Genomic DNA, 19546 nt, shown 5'->3' on the forward strand with positions numbered 1-19546 from the left:
AAACCCCAAAGAACCAAAACAACAACAAAAAAACCACCAGAAATCAGTTTCAAAGCAAACAGATCCACTCCTTGTCTGACGGAGGCTCAGAGGAGAGGATGTAGGATGCAGCTACCGAGCTGCAGGGCTGTGGGGACAAGCCATCCAACCACTGCTGATCAATCAGGCTGCTGGGATACACTGGCACAAAGATCACAGGCAGGCACACGTGGATCTCAGCCATGGCACAGCTGTGCCCAGCTGGATGCTGTAAGGCTTAGGAAGGTCGAGCATGGCCCTAAAAGCACTCACTCACCCATTTTGCCATCCTCCACAAAAAGCACGTTGAGAGGAATTAGGCAGCTGAAGTAAAAGACATCAATGTTGTTTTTCACAGCTACCTGTTGTAGAAGAAACGGTGGTTAAAGCATCAGTATTTGTCTGGAAGTCCAAAGGGGTGCCATGGCTCTGCAAGGTCCATCGTCTGCTCACGCTCTCACTGCTCTCCTAGCAAAGGTCAGCTCTGAGCATGAGACTGCCTGGAGAGATGCTGCTGTGCTGCTGGGAAATTTCAGACAAAGATCACTCCCACCCCTCCATGCCATCTCCATTTTCACTAAAAGCTGCTCAATCTTCTGCAGGCATTTCACCACAATGCTTCATAGCCACCTGCACTGACAGGTCCCACACAGCAACTCTGCTCTTTTCTACTCCTGCTCAGCCACCCCATCCCCTCATTTCTTCCATCCTCAGTATAAGTTTGTCTACAGTGGCCACAGACAGCTACTATTATGCCTGCCACATTGCATGTGAGCTTCTCCATCACTCCTCTTTTTCCATCTCACCTTTACAATTCCCCCCCATCTCCAAAGCCCTGTGTATGGCCTAAGCTTTAATCCCAGCTCTCAGCCATGCCTGTGCTTACAGGCTCCTTGCTTAATCATCTTTTAGGAAGGCTGAAGCTGCTCTACTCCGTACATTCTTTGTAGCATCTCCCACCAGGTACACAGAATGTGCTGCATTCATTCCTGGAAGAAAATTCTGACATTGGAGCAATCAGGGCAGGTGGAAAAAAAAAAAAAAAAGGATAATTTGACAAAAGACTTAACTCTCATGTCATTAAACACCACCAGTCAGTGAGATGCACCACATTGCCTCTTATCACACAAGGTTGCCACATCACTGATGAATCTCTGCCAACACTGAGAGCAACCTCACTTCCAGTTCTCCCCAGGCAGGCTGAGAGCTGACAGTATAGCAGGAGCAAATGGGAGGTCTGAGAAAGTGCCCTGTCATAATATAGCATGGAAAATGTAGCTCTGGGCCCCAATTTCTATGCCTCTCATGCTATCCTCACATCATCCTGCACTGCAATAGCTTGTCACAGGAGTACAGCTCAGCAGACCTGGAATTGAGGTTGTGTGGTGTGCACTGACTTCCAGGAGCTTCCTTTGAAAAAGAAGTTCTCCAGCTTTTCACCCAGCTGAAACACAAACCCAACCACACTGACTGCTGAGCCAAAGAAATAAATTTGCTGCTATACAGACCTATGCCAAGACAAACTCCAGTCACATTAAATAATACAGACATCAGTGTTCTGCTGGGAAGATCTATTGTCTGTAGTAGAAGGTCGAGAAAGACACCCTTAAGTATCTGCAAGAATAGCTGTAGGCAGACGAGGAGAGGAATAAAACAGAATTCCAACACAAGTCAGCTAATCAGACAGAGGATAAAGGGTCAGAGATGAGCATTCCCAATGGAATCATTCAGCAGTTGGGTCCCAGCAGTGCAAAGAGAAGCAGGAAGGTGAATGCGAGTCCATGGGGGTTTGTACTTTCAGCCATCATTAAAGGTAGCATCTTATATTTAATTCCCATAGTGCACGCTGGCTTATATGGGATTAGTTTAAAGCCCACTAAAATTATGGTGCAATCTCAAATAAAAATGTACTGAAGGGCCCTCTGTAAGATGCAGCTGTCACGTGCTCTGGCTGTCAGCGTCACAGTTGGGATTTTGAGCATCTAATGCTGGTGATGGAGGCACTGAGAGCAGGAGGGAGTGAGGAGGATTGGCAGACAGACCTCAGGCATTCACCTCTGCAAAAAGGGATTAGGAATACTGTGTGAGCCAGCTGAAAATGCACCTAATTGCAGGAAGGAGGCTGGGGAAGGACCACGTGGCCATTTGAGATGCTGCACTTGGGCAGAGCAGCCCCGGAGATGAGCCAGAAGAGGGAAAATTCAGGCTAATGTCTGGGAAAAACTGATAGTGAGAACGATGAAGCAGCACTAAATCCTCCTGAGGAAGACAAAAGCTTCAGCACTTGGAGTATTTAAAATTAGCCTCGACACAGCTCTATGAGGCAGTGCTATGAAACAAGGCATAGCAGGGTCTGCACTGCGTGTCCCAAGATCTTCCCAACTCTGATTTCATGATTAATTGCCTTGTCTTAAAACAACAGAGTCTACTTCGCCTTTGCAGCTAATTGTTGTTGCCATACAACAGCAGTTTCTCACAAGAAGGGCTGGAAAGCAGCGCCTTCTCTCCAGTCACAGTTCTGGAGGCACGCACCAAATTAATATGCTAACCCTGTCCCTGCAGCTCCAAAAATGCTATAAAAAGGTATCTGCTGACCTGCTTCTCAACTCTGCAGAAACACACTGAGTAAGCTGCTTTGCTATACTCTGGAGAGCTGCACAATTAAGACACTGGGAAGTGTAATTTTTCCCAGCAATGCACAGCAAAGCTTCACTTCAGCCTTCCCCAAAACTGCTCTGTTGGGCTCAGCAATGACATCACACGTCACGCTGCAAGCATCTGTAATGATGCAGAAGTCAGCTGTTACGTGTCATTTTTGCAAGCAGGATAGAAAACAATACGCTGTCCCCAGACATAGCACTGGGACAGATGGGGGAGCATTTCCAGCCTAGCTGCCATCACACAACACGGTACACTTTGCTCCTTTGGTGGGAGCCTGAGACAATCACTGACATTTGAAGCGATACCAGCAGCTGAGACGTCTCTGCAGGTTTTTCATGCTTGAAAGCAACCTCCACTTGCGTTCAATACATTCTCCAGTCCAGACTAACTCTGCCTGGGGCTCCGCAGCTTTAACCTGTCGGTCTGCACACGAGCTACTAAATCTTTAACAAGACCTCCAGCCTCAGACATTTGAGAGCTTAAACAGAAGCATTTTAAATCAAAACAGCCTTCCATCTGCCATCTTTTCTGAAAGGAGAAAAAAAAAAAATAAATGACCAGCCTGTGAATTGAGTCAAGCAGACCGCAAAGCTTCAGAGGGATAAAAGTCAAGAAGGTGACAGATTTTCATGTGATGCTTCGTTGCTGAAAGTGTCTGACCCACTGAAGATGGGAAGAGGGCTCCCAATTATTTACGTCTTGTTTGAGACCACCTAACTGGACAAGTATCCTCCAGAACACACTGCTCACCTTGCAGCACGAGCACCCTGCTGACGTCCTTCCCTGCAGCACAACCCTCTGATGGCCAACATATGGCAGCGAGGGGAAGAGCCACCTCCTAAGAACAATGCTACATCACTGCTTCACTAGCGTAGGTTGCTGATGCTTTAAATTCCAGACTTGAGCGTAAGAACCAACTTTCAACGTCAAGTCTGAAAGTAACACAGATGCTTTCCATCAGCAGCAAGTACACAACATACCCACTTGGAATCCCATTAGCAGCTACACTAAATTAAGGACTGCCTTCCAATTTGGTTTTGCTTTAGAGCCTGGTAACAGCCAAACTGTTAAGGCGAGAACTCTCCTCTGCAGAGTCTTCTACCTCTGCCAGCACAAGGTCATGGCATGTTCTCTGACAGCCTGCTGCTCTGGCTGTCAGATGCCTTCAGGGAGTGTGAGCTGTTTCCCTTCATTGTGTTTGACAGGTCAGCTGCTCGGGATCTAGAGGAGCTTGGCAGCAGGCTGGATGCTCTACCTACAGCTAGGCTAGAAGCTGGCTGCAGACATCGAGCTGCAATGGGAGTGTTACTGCAGAACCCTTTTGGAGGCTCTCTTCCATGCTGGAATACAACTCTTACCAGTTAAGGCCATTCAGAAAAAGAGTAAATAAATCCAGGCAACAAGCCCAAAAAACCACCTTCCACTTCCAACTACACAAGGCCATACATGGTGGTTGAGGCAGTGGGCTTGACACAGATCTCCCAGGCAGATATGTAACTTATAAGCAGGCTCCAAATCAATAACATCTACTGCCTGGACTCACACCAATTCTCAGAGGAGAGGTGAAACTGTGAAATCTGTTTCCAAGTGCTGCATTTGTGACCCAGGATACATTAACACTTCTCATGAATGAGCTCGAACAGCTCTACAGCGCGAGGAGCAGTGATGAGTTAGAGCAGAACTGTACATGGAAGGGCTTAAGTGTGATCTGCTGCATTAACCTGCCTGATCTCTTCTCAACAAGGAAGCTGCACCTTCATCTACCTGTACAGAAATAATGTTTTGCCAAAGTCATTGGAGCTAAAAAATATTCCTCACCTCACACTGCTCAGGAGAAGTCTGCATTTCCAAGTATCACTTTCCAGGAAGAAATGCAGCTGGCAGATCCCTTCCTTCCCATGCTCGTCAGTCCAGTCCCAATCACTTTATGGGCATTTCAGAAAACCAAAGCCATACTTCTTTCAGTTGTGTGCTCAGCAGCTGCAACAAACAGCCTGGGCAGCTGACAGCAGGTGATGTAGGGGAAAGCAATGCACTGACTGGCAATTCTGAATGCTTACCCAAAGAGAAAGGCAGTGCTCCAGGCTCAGACTCTCAATTCATGCAGCTTGTTTTTGATTGCTCTGACTCCTGCAGTTACCACCTCACAGAAGAAACAATCAGGTTTGTGACATGACAGGCCAAGCTTGTCCCTGAAACTCAGCAGGCTGGCTCCATTTCACCCATTTCCAGGATAAGGGGAGCAATTTTTGTGTACACAAATGATCAGATTGAGCATTCTGATGATTTCACAGCATTTCACAGCCCTTGAATGGCCATTCATTAGGAACTGCAATAACACAGGAAGGCTCTCATTTCCCTATTTCAAATTTTACTTCAAGAAGTATCTGAAAAGAATGAAGACTTCTCACTATGAAAAATCCCACTTCGGAACCCATTGTCCTCTTTGGGAGCTCAGGTTCACATAGCAATCTGTATGACCACCAGCAGCCCAGCTGGCAAAGGAGCCAAGGCAATCAAGCATGGTGAGGCTCAATCAACAGTTGCACACCTTTTGTGTGACCGCTGTGTTCAGCCCATCTTGGGCTTTATCCATTGAATAATTCACTACTTGACTGAGTGTTGAATCTAAGGCTTCAACTCAACAGGTCAAGAAAATTATCATCACTCAGTCAGGATAGGAGGGAGCGCAGTGCTATTCATTATCACAAGTTGGAAGACAACCAGCAAACAGACTGTTCAGTTGGGAATCATCATATTTTACCTAAGTAAGCCTCTGAAAATATTAGCCTTCTTGTAAAAAAAAAAAAAAAAAAAGGCATTTTGTTAACTTGTCAAATATTTCAGCTTCTTTCCTTGATTACAAGTGCTCAGATTAAACCAGCTGTATTGGCTGAAGGATTAGAAATGGTAATAAAAATAACCTTAACAAGACTCAAATTCATTCCTTCTGAAATAGTTGCCTAAGGAATGCACAGCTAGCCTTTGAAGTTCCTAATTAACATAACAAAAAGCTGAATGCTATCAGTTTGGTTACCTCAGGAGTTATTTGTTTTGGTACTAAAATGAGCCCCACCACAACAGGAGATGAAGGTAAGGTCCTCAGGTTCAAACCAGCTCTGAATTCTACAGCTCAGGAAAAAACAAAACCTGCATTAAGCAAGTTCAGCGTGATGAGTGTTTTTGGTTCTTCAATGAATACAGGATTGGAGAATACAAACGTCCTATGTTGTGCTATAAATTGTTCCCTAAGTAGGTCACCAAAATGATTTCTGACTGTTTCAAGACAGATAATTTCTACATGAGCTCACAAAACAAAACCAGAGCCTTGGCTGTCAGGGCAATGACAGATCTCCATCAAACCCACTACTGTCAGGAAAGTAAGGGGAGTGCTCTTTTTAACTTGGCATCTGCTATCATGATTCAACTCCTTGCAGAGAAATATACTATTACTCCATATGGCAGCTTCCCCAATTGTAAAAGGGCAGCCAACTTCTATGGCAATGAGAGAGCTAGCAAATTAGTATCTAAGTCTGGCACTGATGAAGATCTGCTGTCCCAATATAAGGTAGTTGGAGGTTTCCTTGCATGTTTTCTCTTTGCTTTGTTCTAGCAGAAGAGAATACAAGAAACAGCGTTCTGATTCCTTTAGAGATTTAATAGCCCAGATACTTCACTTCCTTCCTGATCAAAGTAGCAGCAACTTGAGAATGCCTCACTGAGAGCATCTCCAGTGCTATGCAGGCAGATCAGGACCATCATCACCTCCTAGAGCTCCAAGCTGCCTTCAGAGCAGGTGGTGACTTACACCATCCAACCCGAATGCAGAGGTCCAACCTGTGACCTAGATGCAGAGGGAACCCAGCTCTTCCACAGGGCAGAAGAGCCCTCTGTGTAAGGCAAGCACATGCAAGTCACTTACTGTCCACATGCTCCCCCAGTCGCATGACTGAGCTCAGAGCCCAAGTGTAGGACTGCTCATTTGAGTGCCAGAGAAGCTATTTCAAGCTGTTTGCCCAAAGACTCATCAATAAGTCATAAGCCCCAGAAAGGAATTCAAGGGAAAGGAAAAAACAGTTGCTCAGGCAGAATAAATAGTAACTTTCATTGCATTCTCTTAATCTAAAAAGAGAATAAGCTGTTTTAAAATAATCCCCTCTATGGATTGCTACGTTATAGGAACCCAACCCAGCTCCCACCTCCTGTAGACATGACATAAACAAAACATGCTACAATGCAATTAACTGCACCCTTGGGATACAAGGAAAATTCATCTCAGAGGAGCCAGCTCCACAAACAGGGACAGTGGTCATGGAGTCTGACTGCCAGGTGCCTGCATGCGATAGGAATGGGGAACAGCCTCCTTCCAGGAGAGGACCACATCTGCACAATGAGTACTTCAGCTACAGCAGCCTGAGCAAGACCACTGAGGCATGCCAGAACTGATGCTGACCACCTCAAGCCCAGACCAGGGGGGGAATAACTCCTAAAGGCTGCCCAAATTGATGTAAAAAAGAGTCTCCTATGGAACACTATTCCCAGTGCACACAGAATGGCCTCATTAATGAAATACCCACTGCTTGCATTACTTCTGGGACACATCTAGTTTGCCTTAAATTCATCTGTCTTGGGCCAAGGATGTGCCAAGGCCTCTGTAGGTCAGCCTGGTAGTTAAGAGCATTAGAGAAACCCTAATTTACTAATTGCTCAGCAGCTGTTATCCTGCCCACAATCCCTTTTGTTGCCTCAGTTCCTACTGATAGTTCTCTTTTGCCTGCAGCACCACAGCAAAGCTTTCTCTGTTCAGACTAACTCCTGTTTCTAAGCCCAACCAAACTTTGCAATCTGTTTACACAAGTGCCTTGCTGGAGCAGAACAAGGTGCAAGCAGTGGCTCTGAGGCATCTGAAAAGGCAAGTGACAAAATCCCAGAAGTCTCCTTCAGATGAAGGAATAGGAAAAAAGATTTGACCAGGCTCATGGCCAACATTCACACAATCTTCTGGCTCTACCTGGTTGCCCTATTTGTGTGGAGCTTGGTTACCACATAGCATTGGGCCAAAGGATAGGGGATGAGCAGCTGCAGATCCACCCCCTGCCCAGGAGAAATCCTTACCTGGAGGTTGTTCAGAGGCTCCATTTTCATGACTGGTCCCAGGGTGTTGAGGGGCAGAGAGACATCAATACTTTGGTTTGGCATCAGAGGGGTGTGAATGGCCAATGGAGTGCTTGGAATGACCCCAAAGCTGGGCAAGAGAAAAACAGAGATGATGACAGCAGCACTGCATTGCTGGAGAAAGTCTATGAGGAAGAAATACCAGAGGTGCAGAGGTGTTGTCCCAACACTATTCCCTTTTTGCCAAGCACGAGCTGGCTCACTTCTTCCTGAGCTGCCCTTGCTGTTATTCCAGGAAAAGGAGCACAGCTGACAACAAGCACCATGGCAGATACTCAAAGCAGTGCAAAGCAAAGGAAAACCAATCTTGTGGTCTCCCTGACAGCATGCACCTTGCCCAGAGGATCCACATCTGGAAACAGTTCAACCACCTGCATGGCATCAATCAGGCTCAGGCCTGCAGGCTCTCTGTATGGTTGTTAATCATTGGAAGCTATAGAAGAAGGAACTGAAGCCAATACCAAACAAATAACATAACCAAGGAGGAACATGTGGTTTACAACAGTGCATTGTAGAACAAATGAATCAACGCAGCCAGCTGTCTGGTCCCAAATGACAGCATCTGGACTTAATCCTGGCTCTACTGCTTGGTTTGAGTTGAGGCTCCTTCAGCTGGGGACACACATCACCATACAGCAAATCTTTACTTGCCTCTTCAGTCCAAGCTGCATTTAATTCCACAGACACCTCAACTTAGAGCAGAAGAGGGAAAGTAGCTAACATTTAACATAAGGCTTTTGTACAATCTGACATCACAGATTCTTTTCAAAGGCAAACAGAAGTGCAGACATACAGGACACTTGCTTCTCTTTCTGATACCAGCAGATGCACTGTTCTTGGTTTTACTTCGTTTTCAGCTCTAAGAAGCTCAGAAGACAACGCTTTCAGTGAGGACCCAGCCATGACAATTGTCTTCTGCAGCCATTTCACCTTGGGAGATATAAGCCCTGGTGTTTTCCCTTATTCTTTGAGAGGAAAGAAAGCTGCATTTTCTTTTAAGTGGCTGTGATATTACAGCACACTAGAGGTCCAGCTGTTTGTTTCTATCCCCTATCTTTTATCCCAGGACTGCAGTGAATGCAATTAGTAGCAGCAGGAAAAGGAGAAATGCAATAGAAACTGCCCAATCATAAGCCTTAATGTTTACACCCAAAGAGACAGCTCACTGCAGTTCTTTCCAATGCACCAGGTGGAAAGCAGTGACAGGAGAACAGCGTTTGTAGAAGAGTAAACAGTAGTAGAAAAAACATACAGAGCATGTGTTGATAAGATGCAAAAGGAGAAACTGCTGTTTTACTGTACAGTATTTAAACTTCTTACATCCTTGAGAAGTACCATGTAGGTGTGGCTAGAACACAGCTTGATGTATAGGGAAAAATCAAAAGCAAAATGCCTTTTTTTTTTTTAAAGACCAATCTGCACAAAACATTTGCATATTGCAGTTTAGAAAAATTCTCCAGAAAATATAGCAGTCCTGGGAGAACATTTACTGACTTACTTAGCATAATGTCTTTTATAAGTAAATACTATTCATCCCAAGAAATCCCAAATTTGCAAGGCTAACGATGATATTTAAAGAGATGGATCCAGCAGATCTTAGTTATAGAAAACCCTTTTCCTGTGAAGGGCTCCTAAGGAACCAAAGCATCTCAGTCAAAAGATCCTCTTTGCAGTCTTGACGAGAACCATCCTGGGCCTTGAAGCACTGCTCACAACCTAGAAGAAAGCAGCTGCATGCCCTGTGACCAGAAAGGGTATTTTTGGGAAGACAGTGAGGAGGCACCACCACATCCCATCTTTTGGCTGGGATGCGTTTCTGAGAACAATCTGTATGTTCTAAGCACTCAATTGGCTGCTCCTGGCAAAAATCATTTCGCTGCCAATTACAGGGAAAACACGTGCAATAGGCTCTTACTTTGCAACTTCTCCACTGACAAATAGCTTTATTAATGAGACCTGCACTTCCAGACAGTCTGAGGGGCAGCATAGCAATTAAGTCAGGAGGTAAAGGCATTAGGGATCAGTATTTGTGCAGCTCAGATGCTTGTCTGTTTATTTTCTCACTTTCCTCAGGGCACTTACTAGCTATAAAACCACTTACCTGCCTAACAACACAAAAGGTGGCTTTAAAACTCCGTAGAGATTAAACAGGGCAGATGCTGCTTCAAGCCAGGAGAACGATGGGACTGTCTGCTGCCTGTTTCCTTAATGGAGGCAGGAGGCAGCAATGCCAGCACAACTGAACACCACCACACCAGTGTGTATTTTCAGCTCTCACACAATGGCAGTGTAATGGAGAGTAGTAGCTCTCCAGTAGACAGACTCCTTTCATAAGAACATGCAATTTTTTAATTTTTTTTTTAAGACAGCAGATAGAGCATATTGGTTTCTTACCTGTTCTTGTTGAACTGAATGGCAAAATCAGTCATGTGCTGCAAAGCCTTATTGGTGAAGTTCATCTCCATGTAGATGTGTCCCTGTCTATGACTGAACGTGCCTGAGATCTCCAGCCCTTTAGCTTTCACAGCAGGCAACCAAACCTGAAACACAAGAGATTTCAGAAAATTTGAGCAGTTCAAAAAGAAATACTCCACTCAGAACTACTGGGATCTTTTGTACTTGGTCTTATATGCTATATAACCTGCAAGCAGATAAGGACCAACAGCTTTGAGCATGCTTTGCAGTAGCCCAAGATTCTAGATTCCGTAGGGTAATTTTAGTTTATTCAACCACTGGCTATTTAATGAGTGCAAATGTTTGTTTACTCCCTTTGAGGCATAAAAGGGCCAACCCTGAGCTCCCCATGGCTGCTCTGCAGCCCGCTACCAGAACCACACTCTGTTGCTAATGAACTCTCCAGACTAAGCATCTGCAATCTCTGCCTAATAGAGCATTTATCTGCATTACACTGTGGAGTGCTCATCCCTAGTATGTGATTTTTATCTGCAGTGTCATGTTCAATTCCTCCAAATAAATGAGTCTTCTAGGAAAATTGTAGCAAATGGTATCCTGCCCTCATTTTCCTGGGGAAGCTTGCTGGGAAGTAGGTCTCCAACAAAACTGGGATTCTCACAGTTTCTATGGGCCATTCTTTAGAGTAATATTGTCACAGGCAAAATGAAGGAACAAAAAACTAGAGCTCTGTGACTAATGTCATCTCCAACAAACCACTGCTCTGCCCAGGAAAAGCAAAGACATCCATAAGAGGACAAAATTGAACCCAAGGTGCTCTGCTAGCACTACAGACCAACAAAGGGGACGTGAGCAGCCTCAGTCCCTACAGCCTAAGGGAGGGCAACACACTGAGGTTGTTCTCTTTCCTTACGTACAGACTTGGGAGCCACATATCCTCCAGGAGCCATGCCTATACCAGATGAGAGCTCAAAGAGATCGTTGAGTCCACTGCTCACCACGGCTGGGGTGGGTGAAGGGGCAAAAGTGGCTGGCACAGAAGAGGGAATGTAGGTCTGCCCCACCTGGATGGGTTAGAAACAACAGGCAACAATTAACATCACATACGAAGAACACCACTTAATAAAGCATGAACTTGGGCAATATCCTACATATTTTAAAGCCATTTGCAGCTTCCCCACTGAATTATCAATAGTGCTAAATAATGCATTTGAACTCCAAAGCTCTTGGCAACTAATCCCTATGTTCAGCTGTCACCTCAACCATGCAATAGCTTTCACATCGTTTTTATAGTTCCAGTTATCTACTCCCAACATAAAGAAATCTTTCTTCCTCATTGCTCCATCCTAAAAAGACAGTGAGCTTTACAGATCTATGCTACACAAGCCCAGGAAAAAGACAAGATGCTTCAGATCTTCCTCCAATTATAACATTCCTCAGGAATCTGCAAGATTTTGCATATCCAGAGATAGCAAGGGAGTCAAAACCACATTACATACTCCCACCCAAAGCCAGAGCTCTGCTTTCTTAGCACTGTGGTTCAAAAGATTCACTATATGAAGCAGAATCAGTGGTCTCTGCCCACCAGGGGACACCATGTCTACAAGAAGGGCAATCCTTTCCCCCAGGACTTAACATGAGGGCCCAATTCCTAACATGAGGTCACACTCAAGTCAAGTTTCCAAGTTCTCTTACTTAGAGGAAGAAGAATTAAGTGCTTGAGGATAGGATTCACCACAGTTATCAGCCCAGGAACAAGCAGAATGACCAAGGCATGCAGCAAGAAATACTCGTGATGGGTCTGAAATCTCACTTCTGTGCTGTGCTTGGGAACCTACCTGAGATGTGGCTTCTCAACCAACACTTTGGACAAGGAGGAGGGATGGATTTATGGAGCTGGGTGACAGGTTTGTGCTGGCTCAGGAAGGCAGAAACCTGGCTTTGTAGGGGTGATCTGCAGAGCAAATAGCTCCCACATTCCAGAGCACAAACCATGCCACAGGCTGTCCTCTGCCCTCATGGTGAAGTTAGACAGGAACGCAAGATTCACAGGGAAAGGAGGAGAGAGAATGACTGCAGCCACAAGCAGTATCTCAAGGGTCCTCCTTCCAGGACTGAGCACATTTTTTCTCATTTTCTACACACTGCTAGGAGGAAGGGCTGGAGCTTGCTCCAGGAGGTTGCATTTGACCATGGGTTGGAGGCACGCTCCCTCCTGCCTGCTGTGTTCTCTTGTCATTTTGCATCATTTTCCCATGCCTTCCTAGAAGAAGCTGGTATTTATTTGAAGCTAAGAGTGCTTTGAAGCAGCCTGGAAGTATCCTGGGCTCAAGGCACTAGGACAGAAAAGGAAACCAGTGGCAGGCAGAGCACAGCACTGGCCACGTGTGGTAGGAAAGCTCAGAGCATTTCTACTGAGTCCTGATGTTCCGAGAAAAGTCACACATGGCTTTTGGGAGGAGGAAAGCATGGAGCTGCTCAGGTCAGACAAGGCTGTGGTGCGCTGGGTTAGGGTTAGAGCTGTGTGAGCAGAGCAGTAAGCAGCCTTGGCCTTCCAGCTCTAAGGATAGGGTACTGCCATGTTAATGCTGGTGCTCAAGCAGAAAGCTCTGAGAAAGAAGAGCTAAGCAAAGTCAGCAGCTCTGACCCCAATGGCTCTTAAGAGCCCAGGTGGCAGCAACATCGGTTGGGACCTGTAGGTTTGGCTGCAGTTGTCCATTTGCAAACATCTTCAGGGCTTTAAGCATCTTCCCGCACACAGTGGGTAAGGGTGTAGTTAAAAACCCCTTGGGCTTTGAGCAGCTTTTTTAACTGGGGAAAAAAATGGAATGGCACTTACTGCCGGACTTCCTCCAATGCCCCCGCCAAGGTCACTGCCAAGCTGAAAGAGAGAAGGAGAGAGAGGAGAGACAGACAGAGGTCATTAGAGCCAGTGTCAGAGGGCCGGAGCAGAGCTCCCACCCGCACTGTTGCTGTGTACAGGACAGACAGAAATGCAATGCTGGGAAAGCATAGTGAACAGAGGGGCTTCAGGACTGTTCTGCGAGCAGAGCTAGCTGGAAATCTACCTTCAGACACATATTGCAGCAAGAAGCGTTTTCCTGGTTAACAAAACCAAAATTCATCCCCTCTCACGCCTGTCATCCACGCAACAGCCTGCGCAGTTCTTCCCTTCTCGTGCATCAATGCTTTCCCTTCAACCCACAGCTCTACAAAACCCAGTGGGGTAACTGTGAAATGGAATAAAAATAAAACTGACAGGAAGCTTGCTTCCTGAAAGCTGTGGTTTTCTAGAGAATAGCCACAAATGACAGAAAAAACACAACAGGTCTCAGGGACATCTCTTCTCAATTGCTTTTCTTTTTTTTTTTTTTCCCAATAGCTGGGAACAAAGAGAAAGGGCTGTAGCTGCTATAACAGAAGCCCAGCTCGATGGGCTTTGGTTTCCCTTTGAAGACTGCTGCCCCTCCCTTGGAGAGGACAAAACCAGCTTCATGATCTAATGGGCCATTGGAATAGCAGAGACCTTACTGTGCACTGGGATATTTTGGTAATGCTGCCTGCCAAGCTACACAGACACATTTGGAGGCAACTGAAATAGCTACTTTACATCCTCCATAAACACCATATCCTCTCTGAAGCCCTTCTGCCAGGCTAACCTGCAGCTGTCCTACCATGAACACTCTAAAAAAACCACCTGGGCCATGTTCTCAGTGATGAACTCCATTTTTCACACATGCACACCACTGTATACACAGATCTGCAGCAGTTGTTGCCTACAGAGACATCTTCCAGACTTATCCAAGGATTTTGCATGAGACCATTGGTATTTCTTGCCAAGTGCAGTTTTTGTTACGTCTGGACATGGATCATGTTCCAACACCATGCAAGAGGAGGAAGAGGGGGAAAGGGCTGAACTGGAAGCCAGAGCAGCATGGCTTGCCCCACAGATAGCTTTGCTCTTCCATTTCATCAGGGTGTCCACAAGATTTGGGGTGGCTGCTTGTTTTAAAAGAGCATTTGACAAACTGGGCCATCAAAGGGCTCCAGTACGCTGTTCAAACATACACTGATGGCAGAAAACATTGGGGGAAAAAAAAGTGAAACAGCATAAAGCAGAAACTTCCAGGCTCAGTGTGCTTTAAGGCAAAAAGGCTCCAACCCTTTTCCTTCTGCACTAAAAGCCTGGAAACTCAGTTTTGCTCTAGGCTCTGCAGGCTGTTCTCTAGGATCTCATGGCAATGCATTTTACACTGGTCAAGAGACACCATAAAGCTTTGTACTTATACCTCAGAGCACAGATAAAAAGGATAAAACACCCTGAGAACAGCAGCAGAGATTACCAGCACCAAAACACACATAAAAGCCGATGAATCCCTGCGCTATTTCGGATTCCCTTTCCATCCCCTGACATCTCCTTCCTTCCCCTGCTCCCCATAGGAGCCACGTGAAGCTCTTTTAGCTGCTGTGAGGTGTTAGAGGAGCACAAATCATGCACAATTTGTCTTTTATTCAGAAGTCTTAAGTTTCTTTCCTTCCCCTGAGTCTCAGCTTATCCCTACTTGAGGTCACAGCAGAAGTTTATCAGAGGTCCTTCATCTTCTATAACACTTCTCCATAGCCACATGGTGCACAAGTCCCACTTCCCTTTGCTTGCTTAAGGGATGACAGATAAGAACAAGTGATTCCAAAGTCAAGAGAAGCACAGAAAGCCAGCCAGAGGATTCAAATCCAATTAATACCAAGCTTATAAAACAGCACTGATTACACTGTCAGGTCTTACTGGAGCAGCCTGGCAGAGCAGAGCTGCGTTCTGCAGGCTGCTCTTAAGCCAAGCCATGTTGTAGATGAATAGATCAGATCGTTTACACCTTGTTACTGGCTCACTGAGGAGTAATAAATGCAACGATTACACCTCATCTCTATTCAGTCTTCAGCACAATGAACTTCACACTCTATGCTGACAGGCATCGAAGTCCAGAGGAAAAAAAGTAGTAAATAATCCTGTTCATTTCCAGGTATTACTGTATGCATGGAGGATTTCTGGTACTGTTTGAGGCAGGAGAAAGACTGGTTTATCAAGCAGCAAGAGTTTCACAAAGGGTATTATGGAAATGACTGAATAATTCAGCATAATCGAGCAAGGATGTTAACTGTTCTACCACTTCCTACTGCACTCACAAAGGGCTGCAGGCTAGGAACTCGACCTCAAAGAAACCCATACACTGAGCCTGCAAGTGCTCACTGCAACGGAGGGAAGCAGTGCCGTATCAGGGTTCCTCAAGCTAGCTGCCAACCTTCACTCTTCCCTACCTGTCAGGCCTCAGAGCTAACTTTGCTCCAGACTCCAACGACACTGAAGACTGTAACAGTGACATGAGTAAGAGGGAAGGAGGAGGACAGAGGGAACAGGAACCAATTACCCACGGAGCGTCCTCTCCCATCTGTGGTGACAGGCAGGGCGCAGAAGGGAAGGAGCAGCTATTAGTCAGGCACAAAGCACTGCTGAACCGATTCCCAAGGGCTGGCAGCTCTGCTTAACCATTTCTGTTCATCGAGAGGAGAGGACTGCATTAGTGCTTCTGTAAGCCTTGGAGGAGGACTGCTGCTCTGTGCCAGGATGGCAAAGTCAGTGGGCACCTTGCAGCCCTACAAAACCCCAATCCTAAGCTCAAGTTGGCAAGCTTGCCTCCTGCTAAAGAGCACAAAGCCTCTGTCCGTGACAATAAGCAGGGGACTAGCACAGAGCCTTGGTCACCAGGCACACAAAGCCCTTCCAACAGGGCATCTTCTGTAGTACCACCACAACTCCACAAACCATCGTGCCACAACAGCATCCGAGCAGCCTTGTGGGCCAGCCCTGTGACACCAGGACAGCACCAGCACCTTCACTCCACGTTGGCTGACTCAGATGGTGCCGTGGCTGTTCTGTGGTTAGAGAGCATCTACCCAGCAACTCCAGCTCATACAGACAGTTACGCTGACTTATGAAGTGCAGCACTGCTGGAGTTACTGCATCAGGAGGGTTTATTTGCATCTTAACAGTAGCTTGTAATGAAGTGGCTCTGCTGAAGTGTTCATGTGATCCAGAGGGGTTGTGATCACTTCTGCAATACGATGTGAGCTATCTGAAGCTCCAAAAAAAATAACAGGGGAGGGTGGAGCCACAGGCAGACATTGCACCACCCATGGCACAGGGACCAGCGTGTATCCGCACTGCAGACAGACCTCTGGGAGCAGCTATGTGTTTCATGGAGCCATAATTCATGGGTTAAAAGGAGACAATCACTGCCTCCTCGCTCCTCTGCTCTCCAAACCAAGCGTTAAGCTCCAGGAACTGAGTGTGCACTCAGTCACATCACAGCAAAGAATACAAGGCATTCACTTAACAAAAAATAAGTCATGGAGTGCATCTTCTGAACTGCTGCTGGGCTGCAGATAGATATCTCATTGCACACACAGCTGTGGTTCATTCACAGACATTCTCAGTACCTTGCATGCTGCCTCTTGTCTGTTTTCTTGCAGAGCAGGACCAAGCTGCCTCAAAGGTGGTAGAGCACCAACCACTCTGCCAATATCTCAGCCACCAGTTTCAGAAGCACTCGCTGCTAATGCTTTGCCTTGCAGAATGGCTTCCATCAACAAATAAAACTAAGTAGTAAGCATTTATATTTTCTAACACGTAAAAAAGCAACTCTCCAAAGGTCTAGTAGTAATAAATTGAATAGCTTTCAGTAAGACTTGAATAAGCAACCCACCAGAAGAGCTCCTTTTCCATATTAGCAGTGCTCCAGCAAGGGACATGTGCCCTTTTTCAGAAATCCTCACAGATGTCCATTGGAGCTGACCCAACCAGAACAGCCTGGATGAAAGGCTCAGTTCACTGTGAGAGGCTGAGGACCATACTGGGAAAGCAATGCATCCACTGTATATAGATAGACAGTGGTTCTGACCTGGTAGGGCCATGCTGCAGGAGAAGGTAAATGAAGCAACTTTCCTAAGACCACTGAACCATTAAGGTTGGAAAAGACCACTAAGATCACCAAGTCCAACAACAATCCACTCCCACTATGCCAACGTCTCCAAGTGCCACATCTCTACGGTTCTCAAACACCTCCAGGGATGGAGACTCCACCACCTCCCTGTATTAATGCATCACTGTTCTTTCCGGGAAAAAATTTTTCCTAATATCTGACCTGAATCTCCTCTGATGTAACTTAAAGCATCACCTCATGTCCTGTTACTGTTACCTAGGAGTAGAGGCCAACCCCCACCTCACCACAACCTCTTCCAGGCAGTTGTAAGTGATATGGTCACGCAGAAGATACAACTGGGATCAAGCCTCCAATATCCAACCTGACTGCAGAGTTACAGCTCCACCTAGAATGGCCCAAAATTATTGAGGCAGCCCAGGTATTACAGAAAAAAAAAAACTATGGTTATCCAATGTTTATCAAATAGCTTTACGATTTAGGACATAACTCACTCAGGAGCTGCCAGCTTTGAATCAATAATATTCTTGTAGATGAGCGGTTAGAGTATTAAATAAAATCCTTACATAACAGACAATCCAAACCTGTCCATTCCTACAGATTTACTGCTCTGTCTCCAAGCTCCAAGCCAGCCCCTTTGGCTCCTTGCCATGGTGGCCAGCTCCTGCTAAGTCCTCAGCTCACTGCATGACATCCCATGCAGCACAGCTCTTGTGCCCGCTGGTTTTCAAAGCAAATGAGCACATGAAAAAGCTTGAAGACAAAATGACCTTGGCTCATCGCAGTGCTGATGGGTGACTGCTATCCTATAAAGGGCTGCATCAAGAGTACGCTGGGAGCTGGAGTGCTGCCTGCAGTCTGCATGAAGCACAGCCATTGGGATGGGCTTCAAGGAGTCAGAGCATCACAATCCATATCTCCACATGCTTTAATCTGCTGTCTAAGAGCTGGAGATCTCAAGCAGCTTTGTAACAGTGGGCTTGCTCAAAGTTGTGCAGGAAAGAAAGCAAAGCAGAGGAAAAACATGAACTGTGCAGGGTTGACAAGGGCACAACCTGGAACACGCTCAGTGCTGGCTCTGCTTGCTACAGAACAGCACTCTCTCTCCAAAATTTGCGTAGCCAGTCTGGTTATAAGCAAAGCATATCTTGTTCTTGTACTGAAGGCACATTTTTTTCTTCTTTTTTAAATTGTTAACACATGCTCAGCATCTGTGCATGCACAATATGCACATTACATTTAATACCAATTATAGGACTCGCTATGGAGATAAAGAATGAGGTATTCACTAAAGAAACTAATCTACCAAGCAGCTGGCTGGTCATGGGGACAAGAAGCCAGAGTCCTGAGAAAAAAGCAAACAATATGTACTTGCTGTTTACCCAATGTTACAGCATGCAGTCTCCATTCAAATGCCTGCAAGACAAAACCCTACAGTTTGAGGAGCAGAAATGCAGAATGATATTTGCAGTGGAAGTTAATGCTTCTGTTGACCTTCCTGAGTCAGTCTTGTTGGGACTTTGGCATCTGAAGACAGACGCCTTCTCTGAAGAAAAGGAGGAATGATGAAATATACAAGATCTGCAACAAGAGTTCAACACATGACACTGAGTGAATGTGACAAACTGGCTGTGAGCCTGCAGCAGCCCCATCCAGACCTTCAGCTGCCTTTGCGACACTCGCAGTACTGACGCAATCTCACCATTGCTGGAGCAGACCATGATTTCATGCACATCCCAGGCAGTTTTCTTCCACTGTAACAGAGTGGCTTATTTAGGCTTTCTAGCAAGGAACAAGCATGGCTTAGAATTGCTCTGCTCTTATGTATCACCCGACGCGTGCCCCCAACTCAGACTACGGTGTGAGCAGCATTTTATTCAATGGTATTCAGGTCAACTGAGATCCAAAAAGGATCCTCTCACGATGAGCAGAAAACTGAGACTGACAGCAGAGGTGATAAACTCCATCACTGGGAATCATAAAAATAACTCTACACAAAGTCCTGTTGGGAAAACACAACTGATCATGGCTTAGATCAGCGTCCTTCCATGCTTGGTTCCAGTACTGTTCTTTAAGATGGTAAGAGGGATAGGAAAAGAAGGGCCAAAGGAGCACACACACAGGACAGCATCTGCCATCCACACCAATGGGTTCTTGTGCTGCAGCACAGTAATCCCAAATTGAAATAAAACTTTCTGGTTTGGGCAAGGAGACGGCTCACACTGCTCCATGCAAGGGAGTGGGCACTGTGTTGGGTCTTCCACCAGAGAGAAAGGAAACACATCTGG

General features: G+C 45.9%; 1 protein-coding gene across 2 annotated transcripts in view; it reads right to left on the reverse strand.

Annotated features, from left to right (window-relative positions):
* Positions 1–19546, reverse strand: part of AP2B1 (adaptor related protein complex 2 subunit beta 1) — a 65114-nt gene that overhangs the window by 7802 nt on the left and 37766 nt on the right. Inside the window, exons 15-19 of one of the 2 annotated variants that reach the window (XM_031591799.2) lie at positions 13106–13147; positions 11184–11330; positions 10249–10394; positions 7795–7924; positions 296–380 (exon numbers count right to left, since the gene is read on the reverse strand). In XM_031591799.2, the coding sequence (XP_031447659.1) occupies positions 296–380; positions 7795–7924; positions 10249–10394; positions 11184–11330; positions 13106–13147 (550 nt within the window). The remainder of the gene's footprint in view (positions 1–295; positions 381–7794; positions 7925–10248; positions 10395–11183; positions 11331–13105; positions 13148–19546) is intronic. The other variant, XM_031591800.2, reaches the window with a different exon arrangement.

Source organism: Phasianus colchicus, chromosome 21 (assembly GCF_987193195.1).
Source record: "Phasianus colchicus chromosome 21, bPhaCol1.hap1.1, whole genome shotgun sequence".
NCBI lineage: Eukaryota > Metazoa > Chordata > Aves > Galliformes > Phasianidae > Phasianus > Phasianus colchicus.